The following is a 20,931-nucleotide window of genomic DNA, read 5'->3' as shown; positions in this document are numbered from 1 at the left end:
GTCATTACTAAGAGTAGAATTTGACAGCTTCCCCATTCTTCCCTACCTCTCTCCATCATCCTCTCATTTCTCTCCCTCTCTACCTTCACAGTACCCTTTGGGGGGGGGCTCAAGGCAAGCACAGCAGTTCCTCCAAAGGAATGTCAGTGCTGCTCCAGAGACCACATGAAAGAATGTCTTTTAGTCATACCCAGCAACCAGATTTTTCAGACAAAAGTCATTAAGCTGGAGTTACAGTTCTCATGCATATTTACAAGGGAAGACGTGGGTGGGAATACTACTCCTATTTTAAGAAGCCAAATAACCAAAAATATAATTTAAAGTGGTATATTAAACTTTCAGCTTTGCTCCTCCAAGTGTTGTGAGAGATCTCAGGCCCTGAACAGCTCAGCAACTTGACAACGGATCGAGAGATGAAAGTTTCTAAAGAGCTTTCAGATGTGCACAGGAGACGGCACTTTCTGTGTCTAGGTTCCAAAAGATTACCACGCTAAATAAGGTCATTAAAACTAGGCTGTATACTAATTTTTTCAGGATATTTAATTCTTGCATAAAGTCACAAACACTAACAAGCCATTGTTAGAACTAGAAAGACCCAAAACTCAGTATATTCTTGCCAGAAATTCAGATCATGGGGGAGTTTACCATCAGTGGAGTTGTGCTTGCTTTACGCCATCAGTGAATTTTGCCCTGTTGCTGTCCTCCTCCTCCTCCCTCCCTCTTACATACTTGTCAGAAGCGAGCAGCACTGACCCATTCTCTGGTTCCTCTATAGGATCAGTGAACTCTGAGTGCACCGTGGAATCAATAGCACTGTCCGTTTCTACTTCATCATGCATCTCTGGATGTACCAGCGTGCCGGTGTCCTCGTCTGTGAAGGTTTCACACTCGCTGTAAGTGCTCTCTGAGCCCATGTAGGCGCTGTCAGTCACCTCATTTGCCTGTTATAAAATACAACAAAAAAACTATTAGCTACTCTTACCTGATTTTGCTCTACAACAGGAACATCAAACGCGCACATACTAATTAAACGTTAAGTAAAATGCAGGAAATAATTTAAGGATTAAAAAAAAAATCAGATCTCCGTTCCAAGAGCTGTAAATCATGACCACATGTGAAGTTATGTATGCCCAACACAAAACAACCACTTGTAAATTGACAGACAAATCAGAAGAGACCAAATGATTTCACTAACCCCAGAATTTTGGGCTTTTAGGTACAACATAGTTTCCTGCAGTAAATTATTGCTTTTAGATTGCATGTGTTTTGATACAGAGATCGTGTCAGTGGTTAGAAAATGTCAAGTACATTTTGGGCACTTCTGTAACCTAAATAAAGTGTAATACGTAAGAGGGAGTAGAGGTTGTGTTAGAAGAACATAGGGATCAATATCAACATACTGCCTTAGAAGGAGGTTTGTAATCTGACCAATGATGGTTCGGATCATTTTATTCCTTTTATCCAATTCATTTTAAAAAGTTTGGCAGTTTAGCTAGTTGGGGTTCTATGATGATCACCATGAAGACTGTAATTATGTGGGCTTTATTGCTGCAAAGTACTGTTTTCTGCTGTTTCAAGAAATCCTCCATCCCTCAAAAATATAAAAATAAATTTGTTTAAAATCTTTAAGATGATATTCAATTTGCAAGGGTTGAATCTTCAATCTATAATCTTAAAAAGACTTGAACAGAGACACTTTTCAACAAAATTTTTTTGTTAAAATATTTTTGAACTGCTTTACTAATAATGTCTGTAGATGGTGGCATGATCTGGTTGTCAGGGCCCCATATTTGGAGTAAAAAAACCTAGGTATTTGGCTTCCCAACTGGCCTGGCTCGTGACCCTTAGGCAAGTCAGTTCACCTTCCGTTCTTTGGCTGTTTTGTCTGTTTAGGTAAGTTCCCTGGGGCAGGAACTGTCTCTCAATATTTAAGTGTACAGTGTCTAGCCCAGGGGTGGGCAAACATTTTGGCCTGAGGGCCACATCTGGGTATGGAAATTGTATCGCAGCTATGAACGCTCACAAAATGGGGGGTAGGGGTGTGGGAGGGGGTAAGGGCTCTGGCTGTAGGTGCGGGCTCTGGGGTGGCAGCAGAAATGAGGAGTTCACGATGCAGGAGGGGGCTCGGGGCTGGGACAGGGTGTTAAGGTGGGGGTGAGGGCTCTGGGGTGGGGCTGGGGATGAGGGGTTTGGGGTGCCGGAGGGTGCTCTGGGCTGGGACCGAGGGATTTGGAGGGTGGAAGGGAGATCAGGGCTGGGGCAGGAGCGCAGGAGGAAGGGGGAGGGCTCAGGGGTGCAGGCTTTGTCGGTGCTTTCCTCAGGCAGCTCCTGGAAGCAGCAGAATATCCCTCCTCTGGCTCTTACACAGAGGCGTGGCCAAGCAGCTCTCTATGCTGTCCTGTCCATAGGCACTGCCCCCGCAGCTCCCATTGCCCATGATTCCTGGCCAATGGGAGCTGAGGGGGCAGGGCTTATGCAGCATGTGGAGTCCCCGGCTGCCCCTACACATAGGAGCTGGAGGGGGGAAATGCCGGCTCCTTCCCAGGAGCTACACAGAGCCACGGCATGCACGGAACGGGGCAAGCCCCCGACCCCGCTCCCTGACGGGAGCTTGAGGGCCAGATTAAAAGGTCAGACAGGCCAGATACGGCTCATATAGTTTGCCCATCCCTGCCCTAGGCCAAGAGGTCCCTAATCTTAGATGGGGCCTCTGTGAACTACTGAAATGCTAATAAAATAATTACTACTACTAGTGACCAAATGGCAGGAATATAGTTTAGTTTACTGCATACATTTTGTTTCCTTTCTGCACTTCATTCACCTTGGGAAGTGAAACTAGTCATTTTCATTTCTGAGTCACAGACACAACCACAATGGTGATCCCATAACAACATTTAAGTGACCTGCCTTTCTACGTTAAAGTGTCCCATGGGAGCAGCAGACCAAGAGAAGGAATAGTGACACCTTTCCACCTATGAGAAACAACCTCACCCAGTGCTTCAAGAGGAGCAGTCAGCAGACTTGACCACTATGGGAGATGAGCTTAGGTGAGAGTGCAATGGGTGGTGGGCCTAGCGAATGCACAGCTTGGTAAGAAGCCACAAGGAGGAAAGGCTTATGCCAGGTTTTTTTATTTTATTGTAACTCTCTCTCTCTCTCTCTCTTCTTTTTTGTAAAGCTGAATCCAGGGCTCCTACATCTGGACACCCTGCTGAAAACCGGTAACATTTGGGGGTTTCCTCCCTCATCTCCACCCTGCCTGGAAGAAGCAGAGGGAGGTTTTCTGCAGCAAAGGGCCAGCAGGCAGGCATCACACAAGAGTTAGAACTGTGAAGACTCAAGTGCAGCAGCAGGGAGCCCGCCATGGTGAATGACCGAGGGAGAGTGTCAGAGGCCCATGAGTCTACATACAGGAACCACAGTTTTGCTGGAATCCCTTTCAAAGGCTTTTGCTGGCAGCATTTGCCATGATCAGCGTTCCAGCCACCACAGACCATTTCTCACACAGACCTCAAGAATGTCTGTGTTATGTGAAGTTTACCCAATTGAATCAAAGCAGCTCTGTAACGGATGCTGCTTTTCTTCAGCAAGGTCAGAGGACTAGAGGTATAGAAAGCAAGTAATACCTTGAGTGGACCAGTTCAATAACAGCAATGTAAAAGCCAACCCCTTGTCATTGGCTAAAGACTGTGAAGAGGAGCTTTTAGTGTTTTTCCATCTGCTTTAGAAGAGAAGCTGCCCTAAGTTTCTCATGGGACTGAAGTCTAGTATGCAGTTTTATTGTAGCAGTGTTGGTCTCAGGATGCTAGAGAGACACGGTGAGGGAGGTCATATCTTTTATTGGACCAACTTCTGTTGATGAGAGAGACCATTTGAGCTACACAGAGCTCTTCATCAGGGCTGGGAAACGTACTCTGTGTGTCACAACTAAATACAAGGTGGAACAAATTGTTTCGCTAAGTAGTTAACACATATTTCAAGGGACCACTCAAGGTGAAGTGGCGAGTTAATACCTATTCAATCATAAGGGGGAAAGGAGAAAAAATGCTGGAGGGATGTTAGTGGGTTATAGATTTGTTGTAATAAGCCATAAATCCAGTGTCTGTTCAGTCCGTGGTGGTTAGCCTCTAGCAAAGTTATGAATTTAAGCTCCCCTGTTCATCTTTGGAAAGTGTGCAGGTGTCCTGAAGGTGAGGATGGAGGTATCAGATATGGAGCGACTGCTCTGTGAAAAATGCTCACACACAGATGATAGGGTGTTTTTGTCTTATCATTTTTCTGTGTGAGTTCACTTGAGAGCAGTGATTGTCTGGTTTTGCCCACAAAGTAGTTATTGGGTCCTGTAGTATACTGTGTTAGAATATAGATATTCAGGCCTGTCGGTAAAGACCTGTACTTTAAGAATTTAAGTGTATTCTTATCACTTGGCTAGTTAGAGGTATAAAAGAAAGAATCAAAATCACTGTCTGCCAGTGTAAGGTCCTTCTCTTACTGTGACAGTCTGGGGCCCTGTTCTTACATTAAGGCCTTTGGCTAAGCAACAGAGGCAGCCATAAACTGGGAAGCGATCGGTCACATCCTCACATTCCAAACTAGTCACATTGAAATCAGGTGCTATTGGGCTGTTAGGAATACAATCCTGTCCTGATAGTTCCTATCACCTCCAGAGAAAGGGAAGTGCCTAGAAGATGTAAAAGGAAACTTAGTTTGATAGCATCCTGTCTGGCAAGAACTCACTTATCAATACTGGGATGTGAAATCCTCACTTCTGTGTTGTTTTGTCATTATAGTTCCCACTTTGTTTGTCTGTATAATCTCTGTCTGGTTCTGTGATTGTTCCTGTCTGCTGTATAATTAATTAATTATTAGTATAATTAATTTTGCTGGGTGTAAACTAATTAAGGTGGTGGGATATAATTGGTTACATAATCATGTTACAATATGTTAGGATTGGTTAGTTAAATTTCAGGAAAATGATTGGTTAAGGTATAGCTAAGCCGAACTCCAGTTTTACTATATAGTCTGCAGTCAATCAGGAAGTGAGGGGGTGGGTGTGTGGGTGGGGGAGATGGGAACAGGGAATGGGGGTGGGGAAATTGGAATCATGTTTTGCTAAAGAGGGGAAATGGGAACAGGGAATAGGGGTAAGGAAATTGCAGTCATGTTTTGCTAAAGAGGGAAATGGGAACAGGGAATGGGGGTAAGGAAATTGGAATAATGTTTTGCTAAGGGCAGGAATGGGAACAGGGACACAGGTGTAAGGCTCTCTGGTGTCAGAGCTGGGAAGGAGAATACTAAGGAAGGAAACTGGAATCATGCTTACTGGAAGTTCACCCCAATAAACATCGAATTGTTTGCACCTTTGGACTTCGGGTATTGTTGCTCTCTGTTCATGCGAGAAGGACCAGGGAAGTAAGTGGGTGAAGGAATAAGCCCCCTAACACACTGGATGAGGTACGCCATCCAGTCCAGTAGACTGCTGGAAGAAGCACCATGCATGGTCACTTATGGTCTTTGAAGAGTCACCTAAGAGCTGTTCATCTCATGGAGTCTTGGGGGGAGAAGAAATGGAGTCCAGTGCAACACTTCAAGCACCATAAACCTCAACTACATTAGCATTTTTCAGGGTCTCCCATGGCTCTACCAGCATCAGTGCAGCAGCCTCAGTGCTAGCAAAAGGTGAGAATATTAGCATAGAGAGGACACATTTTTACCACCATGTCATCTAGACCTAGTAAAAACCACCTGTGTTCTGTATACATTGAGAAAATTCCCAGAAGAGGGTAGGCCTGACTCTGATTTCACTTCACTTCACTCAGATTTAAACCAGAAAAACTTGATTGATTTCTGTGGAGTTACACTGGTACAAATGAGATCAGGATCAAAACCAAGCTCTTACTTCATTTTGAAAACTGATATCTGGGGACCTCTGTGGAAACTTCGTTAAGGAGAGCACGAGGCTTCTTTTCCATCCCACCCTTATAGCACAAGAGTTTTCTAGCAAGTGAATGTGTGTGAGGTGCGATATAATTTGTGTTTTCTAACTGCTGTGTGCATATATTCCTCCAGAGGCCTCCAATTTCTTTCTGTTGTGCAAAATCAGCATCAACTCTTGGGTAATTTATCGCAAGTGACTAAGACACACACACACAAAGTCATTTGCTGACTAACATTTTTCAATCCAGCTTCTACCTTTGAAAACTGTGCAGCCTTTGTTGTAAGGAATAACGTATGAATCCACCCGCAGTTTCTCACACTGTTGGGCGCCTCTAATAACACGTAAGACTAAGTTATACTGCAAGGAACGTATACGAAAGCACCTACTTAGTGTGCAATACTCTAAGGACAGAAAGCTCTATGCCAGCAGCGTGAGACAGGGAAAGGGTATGTTAAAATGCAAGAGCCATTGTCTCGAGTATAAGGGAAGGACTTTTACCTTGTGAAAGCAGGTAAAGTTCATCAGTTCAGTCCATTCACTTACTTTCCACACATTGGCTCTATGAGATCATAACCAATTCAAACAAAACATTGTTTTGTTCATTAGTCGGCAGGTCGCTTAGCCCCATCGCCATTTGAGCTATACACTTTCTGTTTGTACGCTAGGTCCACTGAGGTTGCAGCCACAAGAAAACAGGAAGCGCTTAAACACTGAGCTAGAGAGTGGTCTTGTGGTTAGAATTTTTTGCGGGGAGGGTTGTGGGTTCAGTCCTTGAGGGGGCCATTTAGGGATCTGGGGCAAAAATTGGGGATTGGCCCTGCTTTGAGCAGGGGGTTGGACTAGATGATCTCCTGAGGTCCCTTCCAACCCTGATATTCTATGATTCTAAGGCCTCACATAGCAAAGATGTGCTCAGCTTTATGCTTGTGAGTAGACCCACTGACTCTCCAATAATTCTCTCCAAAACACACTCCTAATGTCAAAGTTAAGCATGTATGTAAATCCTTACAGGACCAGAGCCAAAGTCACCAAGATGATGAGATCAGGTAGGCCAGTTTAATGCTACTCAAGCGGCGGTGAGATACTTCGCCAACTAGCTAGATAACAAGGGAAAGAGGCTTTCACTAACCTTAAAATTAAACACTTTAAAAAACACACTCATAGGCATAAAGTACGTGCTTTAGTATGTTAGTATGTTGCTGGATTGGGACCTTACTTCCTATAAGTGATGGGCAGAATCTTAACGAGGCCCCAGGAGTATGGGTAGAATGAGGACAGAGGAGATCGGAGGTCAGCCCTGGGAAAAGTAGAAGCTCAGTGCTCACTGCAGCATGGCCTCTGATGTTTGCTGAGAGATACGTTAGCACAGTACGTTGGAGAGAATTATTTGCACTCCCCTACTACAATACCAATAGGAAAGCAACTATGTCTGCGTCTACTATTGAAATACGAGAAGGAGGAATGGTAGAAGAACTGGATGAATTTTTAGTGCGAACACAAATTAAGCCAACTGCTAGCACAGACTGGACTTCCATTTAAAAAAAAAAAGGAGGTTTTTGTGGTAGCTGTGTTGGTCAGGAGCTGGTCACATTTCACCGTTGGACAGAATATTTCCAATAATACAGACTTCCTCAGCGCTCTTTTGTGGTGACAGTATTTAGAACAAGCCAGCCTCTTGGTTTATGAGGCCAACAAACTTCTGTTTCAGATTGGAACTGCTCTGCTACACAGGAAATAAGAAACCTGATACAAGAGAAAGTTCCAACAGGCAATATGAGGGCATGTCAACACTATGTCCACAGCTGCCAATGTTTGTCTATAGATCCAATTGCAAATTTCAGTGGAATATATTTTTATCTGTGTTTTCCCACTAGGTTAAAAGAACGTCTTTCAATAATACTATTTACAGCTTTCGGTTATGAAGTCCAAAACAAACTCTCCATCTCTTTTTCAAGAAAGACAACTTCCCAATAACGCCCCCCAGTCTTTTAAAAGAGTTTTAAAGCACATAAGTACTATGCTCGAAAACAGCATTACAAGCGTAAAAAAATTAACTCCCCCCAAATCCTTAAAAACAAATATTTCATAAAAAAAATAAATGCAGTTACGGTCACTAGCCTATCACATCATCTAGAAAACCCAAACACAAAACAGTTAAGAACATGGCAATCTTACTCTGCCCACAGGATAAACATTTCTGATCCAGTATAAAGAAACATTTCATTACAACAGTTCAAGGACATGTAACTATGTGGAAAGTTTGAAAGAGCAATCAGACGTTTTTGAAATAGAAGTAGTCGAAGTGGTAGACAAGACAAAATTTTGATTTGGAACTCAGTCTCATAAAAATTTCTTCACATTTTGCAGAAGACACTCTCTTTTGCTTTCAAAGCATGACAATTTTCAGGCCAAACCAATTTTCCAGACAAAAGCGGTAAGAAGACTAAAACAGGACTTTATAATGGAAATGTAATTGCAACTTTAGAGACATTGTCATCTGTCTGTAGTTAACACAATAAAACACCCCATGTCCATGATAACAGGACAAGCAAAAGCACATAGAACTCTGATCCCTTAAGAAAAGAAATGGGAACCATCAATCAATCACTTCAAAATAAACAACAGACTTACTCCTACTGGATGATTTTGTAGCCTTTGTTATCATATAGGTATAGAGACATCCCTGCTAAGAAGGAATGTTACTGAAATAAAGGGAGAAGTCTATGCATATTCTTGTAATATTTTAAATAAAAGTTCGGAAAAACTTCACACACACACACACACACACCCCTACCTCACTCATCACTTCACATCCAATTTGAATACACTGGCTGCTGTTGAAAAGTCAGCTTTTTAGCACAAAGTTGCAAATGTTAACTATTGACATCTGAGACACTTATCAGTTCCCCCTGCAATCTAAGACATATTTTAACTGTAATCTCTGTTTGTAAATGTTCACTTTTTAATATCCATGCAATACAAAACAGATATATAAAAATAAATTCTACCCCTAAGGAATCTCCCATGCTGTTATTTGCTTTATGTATAAAGTAAAAAGCTTCTTTTTATTGAAATTATATGTTAAATCTCTCATTAATGGAAGGAAGGGAGGCCTGAACATTCCTAATTTTTGCACATCATGTGACAGGCTCTGGTATGCTTTGGAAGTTACTATATAACGAAAGATTTTTTTATTTATGTTCTGATTAAGCTCTGAACACACTTCTTGGCATTAGAAACAGAAGGCTATCAATTTTTTCTAACAGTGATTCTGACTAATGCTTAGATTCCTGTTCTATATAGCACTATGCATATGGTTTACTTTTATTATTTATAGAAGAGATCCCCAATCTGTGGTATGTGCCCCCTATGGGGGGCACAGAGGAATGTTCCGGGGGGGTAGAGGGGCGCAGCCGGGGCCTGGACCAGCCCTCTGGGGTCAGAAAGGGAACGCCACTCTGCTCTGTTCTTGGCCCTGACCACCAGCCCCACACCCAAGGATTTTCTCCGCTCTCAGTCCCGTGTGCAGAGATCCATCCACTCCCGGCTGCTGGCCCCACATCCGGGCTCCTGGCTCCCGGCCCCGCACCCAGGGATCCACTCTCTGCCGCGGCTGCTGGCCCCACGCCCAGGGCCCTGACTGCTGGCCTTGGCTCCCAGCAGAGGTTGTGCTCCCACCTCAATCCCCTTGCCCCTGTCTGTGTCCCCCCTCCCAGAGCCACAGCCCCACTCCTGGCCGGGTGGAGACAGGGGTAAGAGGGCAGTGCAAGGTAAAAAGTTTGGGGACCACTGATGTATAGTCTCAAAAGATTCCTGCCACTGGCTTCTCTGTATATTTGAAACAAACCTTCTCTGATACGTAATCTCTACCTAATTATGCAAAACCTTGCTTTGGTGGGCATATATTATGTTTTCCTTTAATCTAATTTGTATGTAATCTCAAAAGTAAAAAATATACACACACACACACCCTGAGGACTGGCAACACCTGCTGGCCTGACAAGCCAAGGACTATAAAGGCTGGGAGGGAGCCAGAAGGCCGGGGGGCAGCAAGGAAGAAGTCAGTCAAGGAGGGAGCTGGAGGCCTCCTAGCTGAAGGCTGACTCTGCCTGTAAAGCTTGTATATAGATGGACACTGGTGGTGGGACAACTTCACATAAATAAAGACACGGGTGTTGCACAACCCTGAAACCTCTCTGAGTCTTACTGGGGAGAGCAAGTGGGGCTCAGGAAGAGGGGTAGGTCATGAACCCTGTTACACACACACACACACACACACACATTTCAACTGCTTGATAATCCAAGTGTTCCTTAGGAGCAGCAGTGTGCAGGACCGTGTTTTACATTTCACTGCACAGATTAAATATTAAACCTCAAGACAAAATGCGGGGAAGACAGGCTTATATGTTATACCTAGTTCTCCCTTTCCAAAAGCAAGGACTAAAACTGTTACAAAGTTGAAATGCAAGATTTTGCCAGGATATATTTTAACTTAGCCCAAAGTTCCTTTTACAGCTGCATTTAAACAGCTGTCTACAGCAACTATATAAAACCATTTGCGGGCTCCCTCTAACAAAGATTGCTCTTATATTAACAGGCAAGATGTAAGCACATTTTCAAAGAAATCCCTGATACAACATGGCATGTAAGATCTGCTCTTAATGCTTGATAAGGGATCATACAGACAAGTAGATGAGATCGCTGTAATCTTATTCCATGTACAGAATGCAAATGGATTATTTGAATATTTTACCTCCATTTAAGTAAATAAAATACATTAATAAAAAGTTGAGTAAGTTTTTATCAAGTAAGAAAGTTTAATTGAAATTCCCATTTCCTTTCTTAAACACATCCTGAGTTACTGTAGGTAAGCTTCAGGGCTAAAAAGCAATACAAGGAGGGTTAAAAAAAATACAAGAAGGGTTTAAAAAAGCAGTAAAATCTTATATATGCTAAGTGAATAATTAGCATCTCCTTTGAAATGAGCCTTACACAATTAAACAAGCTTTCTTCAGGCCATGAGAAAGGCATTCTTGGTGGTAGCAATATATATTTTCATGCCTTCAAGTATGGGATAGTTAAACCCGTGGTGCTGTGGATCAGATGGAATAATGCACCCACCAACACAGGCTATAAGGGAGAGTAGTCATACAAATCATCAAATGTATTGTTCTGCTTCCACTATCAGAGTCCAGGCCTACCAGTTGCTACAGAACAGCATTAATAGGAAGAGTTCTCTCTGTATTAGCCTTCCATTCCTGCTACAACCCCATATTTTGGGACAAACTCAGTCCTAATACGAAGCATCAGTAGAGTATATGGGCACGGGAGTTCCACAGAGACCAAAAGGAGGTATTCCCTTGTCCCAGGCTGCAGAACAACAGCTCCCACTGACAGCAGCATCTGAGCAACTGTTAAGACTCTGGCAGTAGTCTCCACTTTTGCTGTGCTCCTGCTCCGGGAGGCGGGGGGGGGGGGGGGGGAAGAGTGCAGAAGGCCAGGAACACACGGCTGTTCCTCAGATGTGTGCCTTCTATGCCCCACTTCAGGAGAGGAGGAGCTCCTGGTAGCTGCACTTTATGGCACTCACTGAATCCAGGCCAGACACTGAATGGGCACAAAGTCTGAACCTTTGACCATTCCTACACTAAGGGAATTCTGCAGTGTTGCATTCCCAAGGAATTCATCTGTTGTGTAAAACAGGGGTAGGCAACCTATGGCATGTGTGCCAAAGGCAGCATGCGAGCTGATTTTCAGTAGCACTCACGCTGCCCAGGTCCTGGCCACCGGTCCGGGGGACTCTGCATTTTAATTTAATTTTAAATGAACCTTCTTAAACATTTTAAAAACCTTATTTACTTTACATGTAACAATAGTTTAGTTATATATTATTATATATATTATAAACTTATAGAAGACCACCTTATAAAAACATTAAAATGCATTACTGGCACACGAAACCTTAAATTAGAGTAAATAAATGAATATTCGGCACACCAATTCTGAAAGGTTGCTGACCCCTGATGTAAAAGTATCAAACACTGTCCTTAGATGTAGCAATACCTCACACTTTTCATCTGTGGATCTCAAAGCATGTCACACACATTAACTGATTCCACCTCCCATCATCCCTGGCAGGTAGGGACTGTATGTACAATGTATGTCTTCTCCTTTCATGGAAGGAGTCTCAGCTTTGGCTTTTAGAATCATAGAATATTAGGGTTGGAAGAGACCTCAGGAAGTCATCTAGTCCAATCCCCTGCTCAAAGCAGGACCAACACCAACTAAAGCATCCCAGCCAAGGCTTTGTCAAGCTGGGCCTTAAAAACCTTTAAGGATGGAGATTCCACCACCTCCCTAGGTAACCCATTCCAGTGCTTCACCACCTTCCTAGTGAAATAGTGTTTCCCAATATCCAATCTAGACCTCCCTCACTGCAACTTGAGACCATCGCTTCTTGTTCTGTCATCTACCACCACTGAGAACAGCCGAGCTCCATCTTCTTTGGACTCCCCCCTTCAGGTAGTTGAAGGCTGCTATCAAATCCCCCCTCACTCTTCTCTTCTGCAGACTAAATAACCCCAGTTCCCTCAGCCTCTCCTCGTAAGTCATGTGCCCCAGCCTCCTAATCACTTTCGTTTACCTCTGCTGGACTCTCTCTAATTTGTCCACATCCTTTCTGTAGTGGGGGGACCAAAACTGGACGCAATACTCCAGATGTGGCCTCACCAGTGCCGAATAGAGAGGAATAATCACTTCCCTCGATCTGCTGGCAATGCTCCTACTAATGCAGCCCAATATGCCGTTAGCCTTCTTGGCAACAAGGTCACACTGTTGACTCATATCCAGCTTCTCGTCCACTGTAATCCCCAGGTTCCTTTCTGCAGAACTGCTGCTTAGCCAGTCGGTCCCCAGCCTGTAGCGGTGCATGAGATTCTTCCTTCCTAAGTGCAGGACCCTGCACTTGTCCTTGTTGAACCACAGATTTCTTTTGGCCCAATCCTCCAATTTGTCTAGGTCACTCTGGACCCTATCCCTACCCTCCCTCGTATCTACCTCTCCTCTCAGCTTACTGTCGTCTGCGAATTTGCTGAGGGAGCAATTCATCCCATCATCCAGATCATTAAAATCATTTACTTGCTAAATCCTTCAGTGTTTATAAAAAGGTCAAGAAAAAAAAAAAGTCCTCAGCTCTGCCCCAGGTGCTTTCGACAGTCCTCTCTGGCAAGGAAAGGCCTTACAATTTTGGCAATTAATTCCACTATCTGCCACTTTTTTTTTTTTAAAACCTGTGGCATGCCTGTTGTATTCTATACAACATATATTGCTGTTAAAATTCCTGTATGGTCTGTATCCGAGAGCTGCTCTACTTTTCCCCATGTTGCCATGTTTACACATTTCATGGTCAAATTATCTCCTAGTCAAAGGCTTTAAAATCTTTTGGTCCCTGCAGTTTGAGCGCTGCTCGTGGTAGAGAATTCTGTACATATAGTACACGGCAATGGCTGCACAGCTGCATTTCTCTGCTTATCTGGAGTGCCATCACGCAGGCTTTCAGGGTCTGGAAATCAGGCCATTGAGTGTCCTGCTGCATGAAGGACGTAATGGAGGAAACGTGTGACACAAATGCAGTAATATACCCACGGAGATAGGATAAAACAATGGGACAATTTAGAACAAGTTGATAATAAATATTCCATCTGTTTTGTTTTGTTTTTTTTGGGTCAAAAAGATAGCGGAGATGCAGCCATGCACCAGTTCCACTGAAAAATGGGCTGCAATATATTAGTAGTTACATATTCACATCAAGGAAAGAGGAGACCCCCTGAAAATCCAACTCTACGAGTTACTGTAAACGGTGGTGGGAGGTGACCCAGTGGATCCAGTGGAAAGAAAAAAGATTCAAAAATTGGATTGATATTTGAATTTGGAAGGGAGAGTACAAAGGTTTCTGACTGACCTGTATTCAGAACATGTATTTTATTTATGGAGGCAGCATCCTTGGGTGGACTGAGCACAGACACAAGAACACCAGAATTCTTATTCCATCTCTGCTGACACATTGTGACTTGCCAGAGGTAACACAAAGGGACAAAAGTTTTCAAAAAAGTAGTCTCAAGTTTTGCATGCTCAACTTGTGACATTTATGGCCTAGTTTTCAGAGGTGCTGAGCACCTAAAACTCTAAAGGCAAGGGGAGCTGCAAGTCCTCATTACTTCTGAAAATAATTGGGTCCTAGCCATCTCAACCTGGGCACTGAAATACTGAGGTACCCAAAAATCAGAGGAGAACTTTTAAAAACTGGGCTTTAGCCTATAATCCAAAAGGGTATGGACATATGGTGAGGATTAGGTAATGTTTGGAAAGTACCTTTAATGCCATGAAGTACAAAGAATCCTTATTTTAAAAACTGTCTTCTATTCTGTAGTTCTAGATAATGTACCCAAGTGTACTCAAGCTGTTGCAAAGCCCCCAACTAATTCATATCCTGGAGAAGAGCAATTTGTATTTCTCATGCCAGAAAGATCACACATTCACACAGGTGTGGCCCAGTGATGTGGGAAGGGACCCTAATCCAATGAAAAAAATAAAACTCTGCTATGTCTACCCCTTGGAATGCCACACAGCCTCTGGAAGCTTGCAGATCTCTTGTTTGGTTTCTTTTTTCGGGTGGGGTGGGGAGGGATAGATTACTGTGCAGATCTGCGCTCCCAAAATTGTGTCCATCAGTCAAGAGAAGAGCGTAACTGGAAGACAGCTGGTGTACCCCAAGATTCAGAGCGAGTGAATTTTACCTACTGCAAAAATTCTAGGCCAGGGGTCGGCAACCTTCGGCACGTGGCCCATCAACGTAATCTGCTGGCAGGCTGTGAGACATTTTGTTAACGTTGACCGTCCGCAGACACGGCCCCCCTGCAGCTCCCAGTGGCCGTGGTTTGCCATTCCCAGCCAATGGGAGCTGCGGGAAGTGGTGCGGGCCACAGGGACGTGCTGGCTGCCACTTCCCACAACTCCCATTGGCCGGGAACGGCGAACCATGACCACTGGGAGTTTCGGGGGGCCGTGCCTGTGGACAGTCAATGTAAACAAAATGTCTTGCAGCCTGCCAGCGGATTACCCTGATCGACCATGTGCTGAAGGTTGCTAACCTCTGTTTTAGGCCATACTACATAGTCGCATTCTGCAATGGATAAAAGACAGGGCAAAGAGTGGGGTGAAGGAAGAAACCCCACCTCAGAAAACCAAAACCAAGTAAAATGGTCTATAGCAAAATCTGCTAGACTGGTCTAATGCAGGAGGAAAGATCGCTTATGGTTAAGTCATGAGCCTGGGTGCTATTTTCATATCTGCCATGTACTTCCTGTGTGACCTGGGGTTAGTCATTTGCTCTTTCTGTGCTTTACTTTCCCCATCTGTAAAATGGAGAGAATGTTTTTGTTGAAAATGTAAATTCACTGATGCCTGTAAAGCATTTTAAGTTCTTCACATAGCAGGAGGTACAGTAGTGTAAAATAGCACTAATGTTATTAACAGCAGTAATCAGAGGAAACATATTCCCAGCAAGTGCCATTTTATTACTGTGCAGTCATTCCTGCCCCACCCCCGAAAAATATGGGAACTCAATAAAAAGCTATCTGTATTGGGTAACCAGGGATGGCTCACTTGACCATTACCTGTTCTGTTTATTCCCTTTGGAGCACTTGGCATTGGCCACTGTCAGGAGACAGGATACTGGGCTAGATGGACCTTTGGTCTGACCCAGTATGGCCGTTCTTATGTATTTTAAAATCCAGACTTGAAAAGCTATTGTCCCTGACCACAGAAACTAGGAACTATGAAAATCTTTGTTTTCCTAGTAAACTGCGTATTTTTAGATTAATGCCTGTATTGATTACACAGTGAAAACAATGGGAGGCCATTTGAGATCAGCCGTCCCTTTGCTAGCTGTACAGTCACACAAAATACCTGCCAAGGGTATTTCCAGTTTCATACCGATCTCCATTCTGATGGATCTCCATTGCTGGCTAACAAGAAGAACCAACAAAGCCCATTTAGTTAGGTGGCACAAACAGAGAAGACACTTCTTTCTGGAGTAAAGGCCCACCAACTGTACAAAAACCTCCATAGCAAAACCAAAACCAAAAGACAGAGTCAAGCAGAAGCGACAACACCACAAACATTCTCTTTGTATTGAGGAAACAAACATCCATTTCCTCTCTCTGCACACTACCTATGATACCTTAATAGTGGAATCAAGGCTTCAGGGGTGTTTCAGACAACGCTGGGTGAATCCGAAGCCAGCTACGCAGGCTCCAGTGCCACAATGCCTGGTGCGGACCAACAGCCTTTTCTGAACTCAACACTTGTTCTCCTGTGCTCGTTCCCTTCCCATCAGGTATAGCACAGCAGGTCAGGGAAGGTGACACACAATCACTGACCTGGCAGCAGAGGATCCAAATCAAATGGCTTTGGAGGGACCCCTAGATATCTCCTTACGCCGGCTGTGAGTTCTCTACCACCACAGCTTGCTTGTCCACAACAGGTGAACGGTGCTCTACAGCGTAATACTAACGAGTGCTGCTAAAAATTAAACAACTTTCAAAACTATGACCCTGTTAAAAAAGAGAACACCTGAAAAACAGTTTGCATGTGGTATGATCTTCCAGTGCCAATGTGCAAATATATGCTTTGAGACAGAAAACTATTAAATCGTTTAGCATTTCCGTACAGCTGGTCACCACCTGTAGGACTCTGAGCTCTCAGGTGTGGTAATACCTGATTGTTTCTATGTATTTGGGCAACATCCAGTTTTTTGTAGGAACCTGCGATTCTCCACCTGGGATGTTGACAATTACCCACCTTGCAGGGTACAGCCTTTACAAGTTACAACACTTTTTGAAAGTTCATAGATTCTAGCTTTTTAAACCGGACTTCATTACGGACATATACAGAAGTGTTTTAAGTTAGGCAGGATTCGTACCATATTTATCCAGTGAATATTTAAACAAAGGACTCTCCTAAAAACAATTACCAATATCTCACAGAAGCTGTCTTCAGTGCTGCAGAACAACCAGCAAGCCATAATTCTTCCTGAAAGAACTTCCCCACCATAAACAGGAACGCAGTGGAGACAACTACAGACACCTTTCGAAAATCTGCAGACACACATGCACACAGAGCACCATGGATGGCAGGGAGAAGAGATACTTTCTAACAAAATTTGATATTCCAGTGGATTTGATGAAAATCAATCAGAACTCGCAGCAGGGTAAAGACTGAACTTCTCTTCATTGCAGTGTCATTAAACTTCTTACCTGTAGCACTGTGGCGTTCCAGATTGGATTGAAATTTTCATCTCCGTGAACTAACATGGCTTTCTGTCTTTCCAGCTTTGCAATTTGGTTAGTTCCTCCTTTGAGTTAAACGCTGGGCCCTCAGGTGAGCACATATCGCTGCCTCTCTAAAGGAAAATTCACCTCCAGCTACACATTGTTAACTCCCAGCTATTTCTGACAGGGAGGAGGGAAGCAAAGTTCAGGAAGTATTTGTGCTGGTTTTAACAGACTAACCTCAGGTCTCTAAACAGAGTTCCTTTTGTTCTTGACCTACCAACCTCTCTGATAACAAATGTGTGAGCTAATGCATTTTTCCCTGCCATTTTACAGATTCATGTGACTTTCAAAAATTATTCCCTTCCTTCCCACTTAAAAAAAAGCCACTAAACAAAGACTTGATTCAAGGTGCGCACAATTTCTCTTTCTTCCCAGCACATGACATTCCATATTGAGATTTTGTTTTTGTATTGAAAGGAAGAGCACATCTGCCTCACTCACTGTTTAAAGCACTCTACAATTGATCTGGGGCACATCCATTCCCAGACTACTTCTCTCTCTCTCTCTCTCACACACACACACACGCGACTAGGAATATTACTTTGCTATAAAGGACACAGAACTGAAAAAAAAAATTAGACACAAATACCTTTCCTAGGCCTATAAATAATAAGGGGAATGAGGCTTGTAGAAAAGGAGTACTTGTGGCACCTTAGAGACTAACCAATTTATTTGAGCATAAGCTTTCGTGAGCTACAGCTCACTTCATCAAGCGAGCTGTAGCTCACGAAAGCTTATGCTCAAATAAATTGGTTAGCCTCTAAGGTGCCACAAGTACTCCTTTTCTTTTTGTGAATACAGACTAACATGGCTGCTACTCTGAAACCTGTCATTATGAAGTGTGTAACTTTTGGCAAAAGTTCATTTTTTTGGGTTGATAATTACCATAAGCTGTTAATAAAGAACCAAAATGTCATGACAAACAAAAGTAAATGGGTTTATGCAGCCCTAATGACATGACTTATTTCTCATTTCTCTAGATGGTCTTCTCAGATGGTCAGGGAACATCATGATCATCTAATCTGACCTTCTGCACATTGCAGGACCCAGAACCTCACCCATTCACTCATGTAATAGACCCCTAACCTCTGGCTGAGTTACTGAAGTCCTCAAAGCATGATTTAAAGACCTCAAGTTAGAGAATCCACCATTTACTCTAGTTTAAACCAGCCAAGTGACCCGGGCCCCATGCTGCAAGGGAAAGCGACAGATATAAGGGATGTTTCTTACATCACCTGTGACACCTAATAATTTTTTAAAGAGTTAAAACAAAAAAATTCCCCTCTATTGAAATTTTTCTTTATACCCTCCTAACAAGGAAGGGCAGCACAAGACGCAACAAAGCTCATTATGCTACGTGGGAAGTGCTTAGGTACTGTTTCTCCAGGTTTTCTAGAGCCCTCATTATTGAAACACGTTAAGGCCCCTTGATCTCAGATCAGGATCTCTCTGAAAATATAAGGTTTGAGGATGCAGAATTCCCAAACTTGAAGTTCCTCTTTTTAAACCATCTCTTGACGTTTCCCTTGGCTTTCTGGCTTCAAATGAACCCACTGCCGTACCCCTCCATGCTGAGGGCTATGGTATTCTGCAGCTATTTGTCATCAGGACTTCAGGAGGGAAGGTGTTAGGTATATTTCAAAGGAACACGTTGTAATTTTTAAAAGCTACATGTGTAAGTGTTCTTTTACATTAAATTGTGAGCAACTTGAGGATGGGAGAACCACACCCCCTCCATACAATGCTTGGCACACCACAGTGGTCAATACTAATAATGACAGAAATAGTATTTAGCCTTCTTAATCACACAAGTGCTCCATGCCTCTGGTAGCACACATCCATTTATTTTTAATATCTTTAATACTGAAGAACAGATTGTTTGTATCGCCAGAGGTGAGGTGAATGAAAGCTTGGTTGACTTGGATAAGAACAACCTACAAGCCATAATTCTTCCTAAAGAACTCCCCCACACAAACAGGAACACAGTGGAGAGAACTACAAAGACACCTTTTCAAAAATCTGCAGACTGGTGCCTCGCTGCCCTTTGTGCCTTTGAAAATTTCTCTAATGTGCAAGGTCTTCAGAGCAGCCACATTCAAAAACATTCATGGCCAGATTTGATTTTGGCCCTCGGAGAACAAACACACACACACACACTCCACTCTACTAAGCAAGCACCAAAAGGGAAGTGTTTAAACTAAATCATAGAACCTAGGTTTAGAAGTGACCACAAGGGTCACCACCTGCCAAGATGCGGGATTTATTGTGTCTAAATGTTCCTCCTTCCATCCAAAGTGAAGCTTACCCAGTTTTCACACATTCGGGGTTACATTTATTTATAAAAAACATCTCCAATTGTCACAATGGCATTCACCCTCGTACAGAAATAGAATTCTCTACTGGACTCTCTTCATATGTTTATTCACCTCCTGGACCTTCTTCCAGGAACCTCTTCACAAAGGCTCTACCCAAGAACAAAAAAAAATCTCAGTCGTGGGTTACCCAGAGCTTTGCTGGAAATGGGAGGGATGATGAGATCCCTTCTATGACATTTTTACTCCTGGCACTCTCAGTGCTCTCTCTGAAGTGACAGGGAAATCCCGAGTTTTTCCTCTAACTCGGCTGCCACCAGAAATGATTCTGCCTTTTGCATCCACTACCACTGCTTTGCTCATCAAAAATGCCATCAGCTCTTGAAGGTCCAACCTCTGTGGAAGTGGCCACTCCCTTAAACAAGATGCTTGACCCACCCAGAGTTGCAGCCTTGTTGATGCTAACTACTCCCAGTGTCATTGGTTTGTTCGAGGTGGTGCACTGGGTCCCAGCTTTTCTAGTTTCCCATCCATTGTATTCAGAGTTGAAGATAATAATTCCATCTCATTTCCTAAAGTCTGAAGTTTGTTTTCTAAACTCTTTGCATCCTGTTTTGCTCCAGATAAGACACTGACAAACTCCCAGACCAAGGGCTCTTTGGCAGGCAGCAAAACAGTCCTGCTGCACTGTCATCTATGAAAAAGAAGCACATATTTTTAAAAGCCACTATTTTCCTTTATTTCCCCTCCTTCCCTTTTCTTTAAGGAATATCAGCATCTACGTTGGGCAATTTTGTAACAAACAAAACGAAAAATCTATATTACCCATTCAAACTGATTTAAGGATCCAAACAAAGGGCTCGCACCAATGTAACAATTAAATTTAGAAACTGGATTTAGTTAAGGCAGTACAATTTCTATGTCTACGCTAGCCTTTATGAACATGAGACACCTAAGTATGATTTACTGGATTTCACCATTACTGTCTTTATATAGTGACAAAGGTACATGAAGATGGCATACAGGACTTTGGCATTATCGAGAGAGCTAGTCACTTGGCTGGTCACTACACAAAAAAGTATCATTCAGAAGCCTCCAGCCACCCAGGAGATTCCAAATTCAGCAATTATTTATACTACAAAAAAATTAAATAGGAATTTACATTTCCTTCAGTTAGAACAAGACAGGCTTCTGTTCACTCTGCTGGGATGAAAAGAGAGGTTCTTTTATAGATGATATTTGTTTTCCATCAGGAATCTTTGTTTTTAACTCTTTTTGCAGAGATACA

At 43.1% G+C, this 20,931-nt stretch overlaps 1 protein-coding gene across 7 annotated transcripts in view; it reads right to left on the bottom strand.

Moving 5' to 3' along the window:
* The window catches only part of RAB11FIP3 (RAB11 family interacting protein 3), a 170,547-nt gene that overhangs the window by 41,509 nt on the left and 108,107 nt on the right, over positions 1-20,931 (bottom strand). For 5 of the 7 annotated variants that reach the window (XM_073362848.2, XM_073362853.2, XM_073362851.2 and 2 more), the window contains exon 4: positions 754-941. In XM_073362848.2, coding sequence (XP_073218949.1) covers positions 754-941 — 188 coding nt within the window. Of the gene's footprint in view, positions 1-753; positions 942-16,377; positions 16,459-17,253; positions 17,485-20,931 lie in introns of those variants that run through there. The other 2 variants (XM_073362854.2, XM_073362855.2) reach the window with 2 other exon arrangements.

This window comes from Lepidochelys kempii, chromosome 10 (assembly GCF_965140285.1).
Source record: "Lepidochelys kempii isolate rLepKem1 chromosome 10, rLepKem1.hap1, whole genome shotgun sequence".
NCBI lineage: Eukaryota > Metazoa > Chordata > Testudines > Cheloniidae > Lepidochelys > Lepidochelys kempii.
The sequence above is the reverse complement of the archived record's forward strand: the minus strand, read 5'-3'. Positions and strand labels throughout refer to the sequence as shown.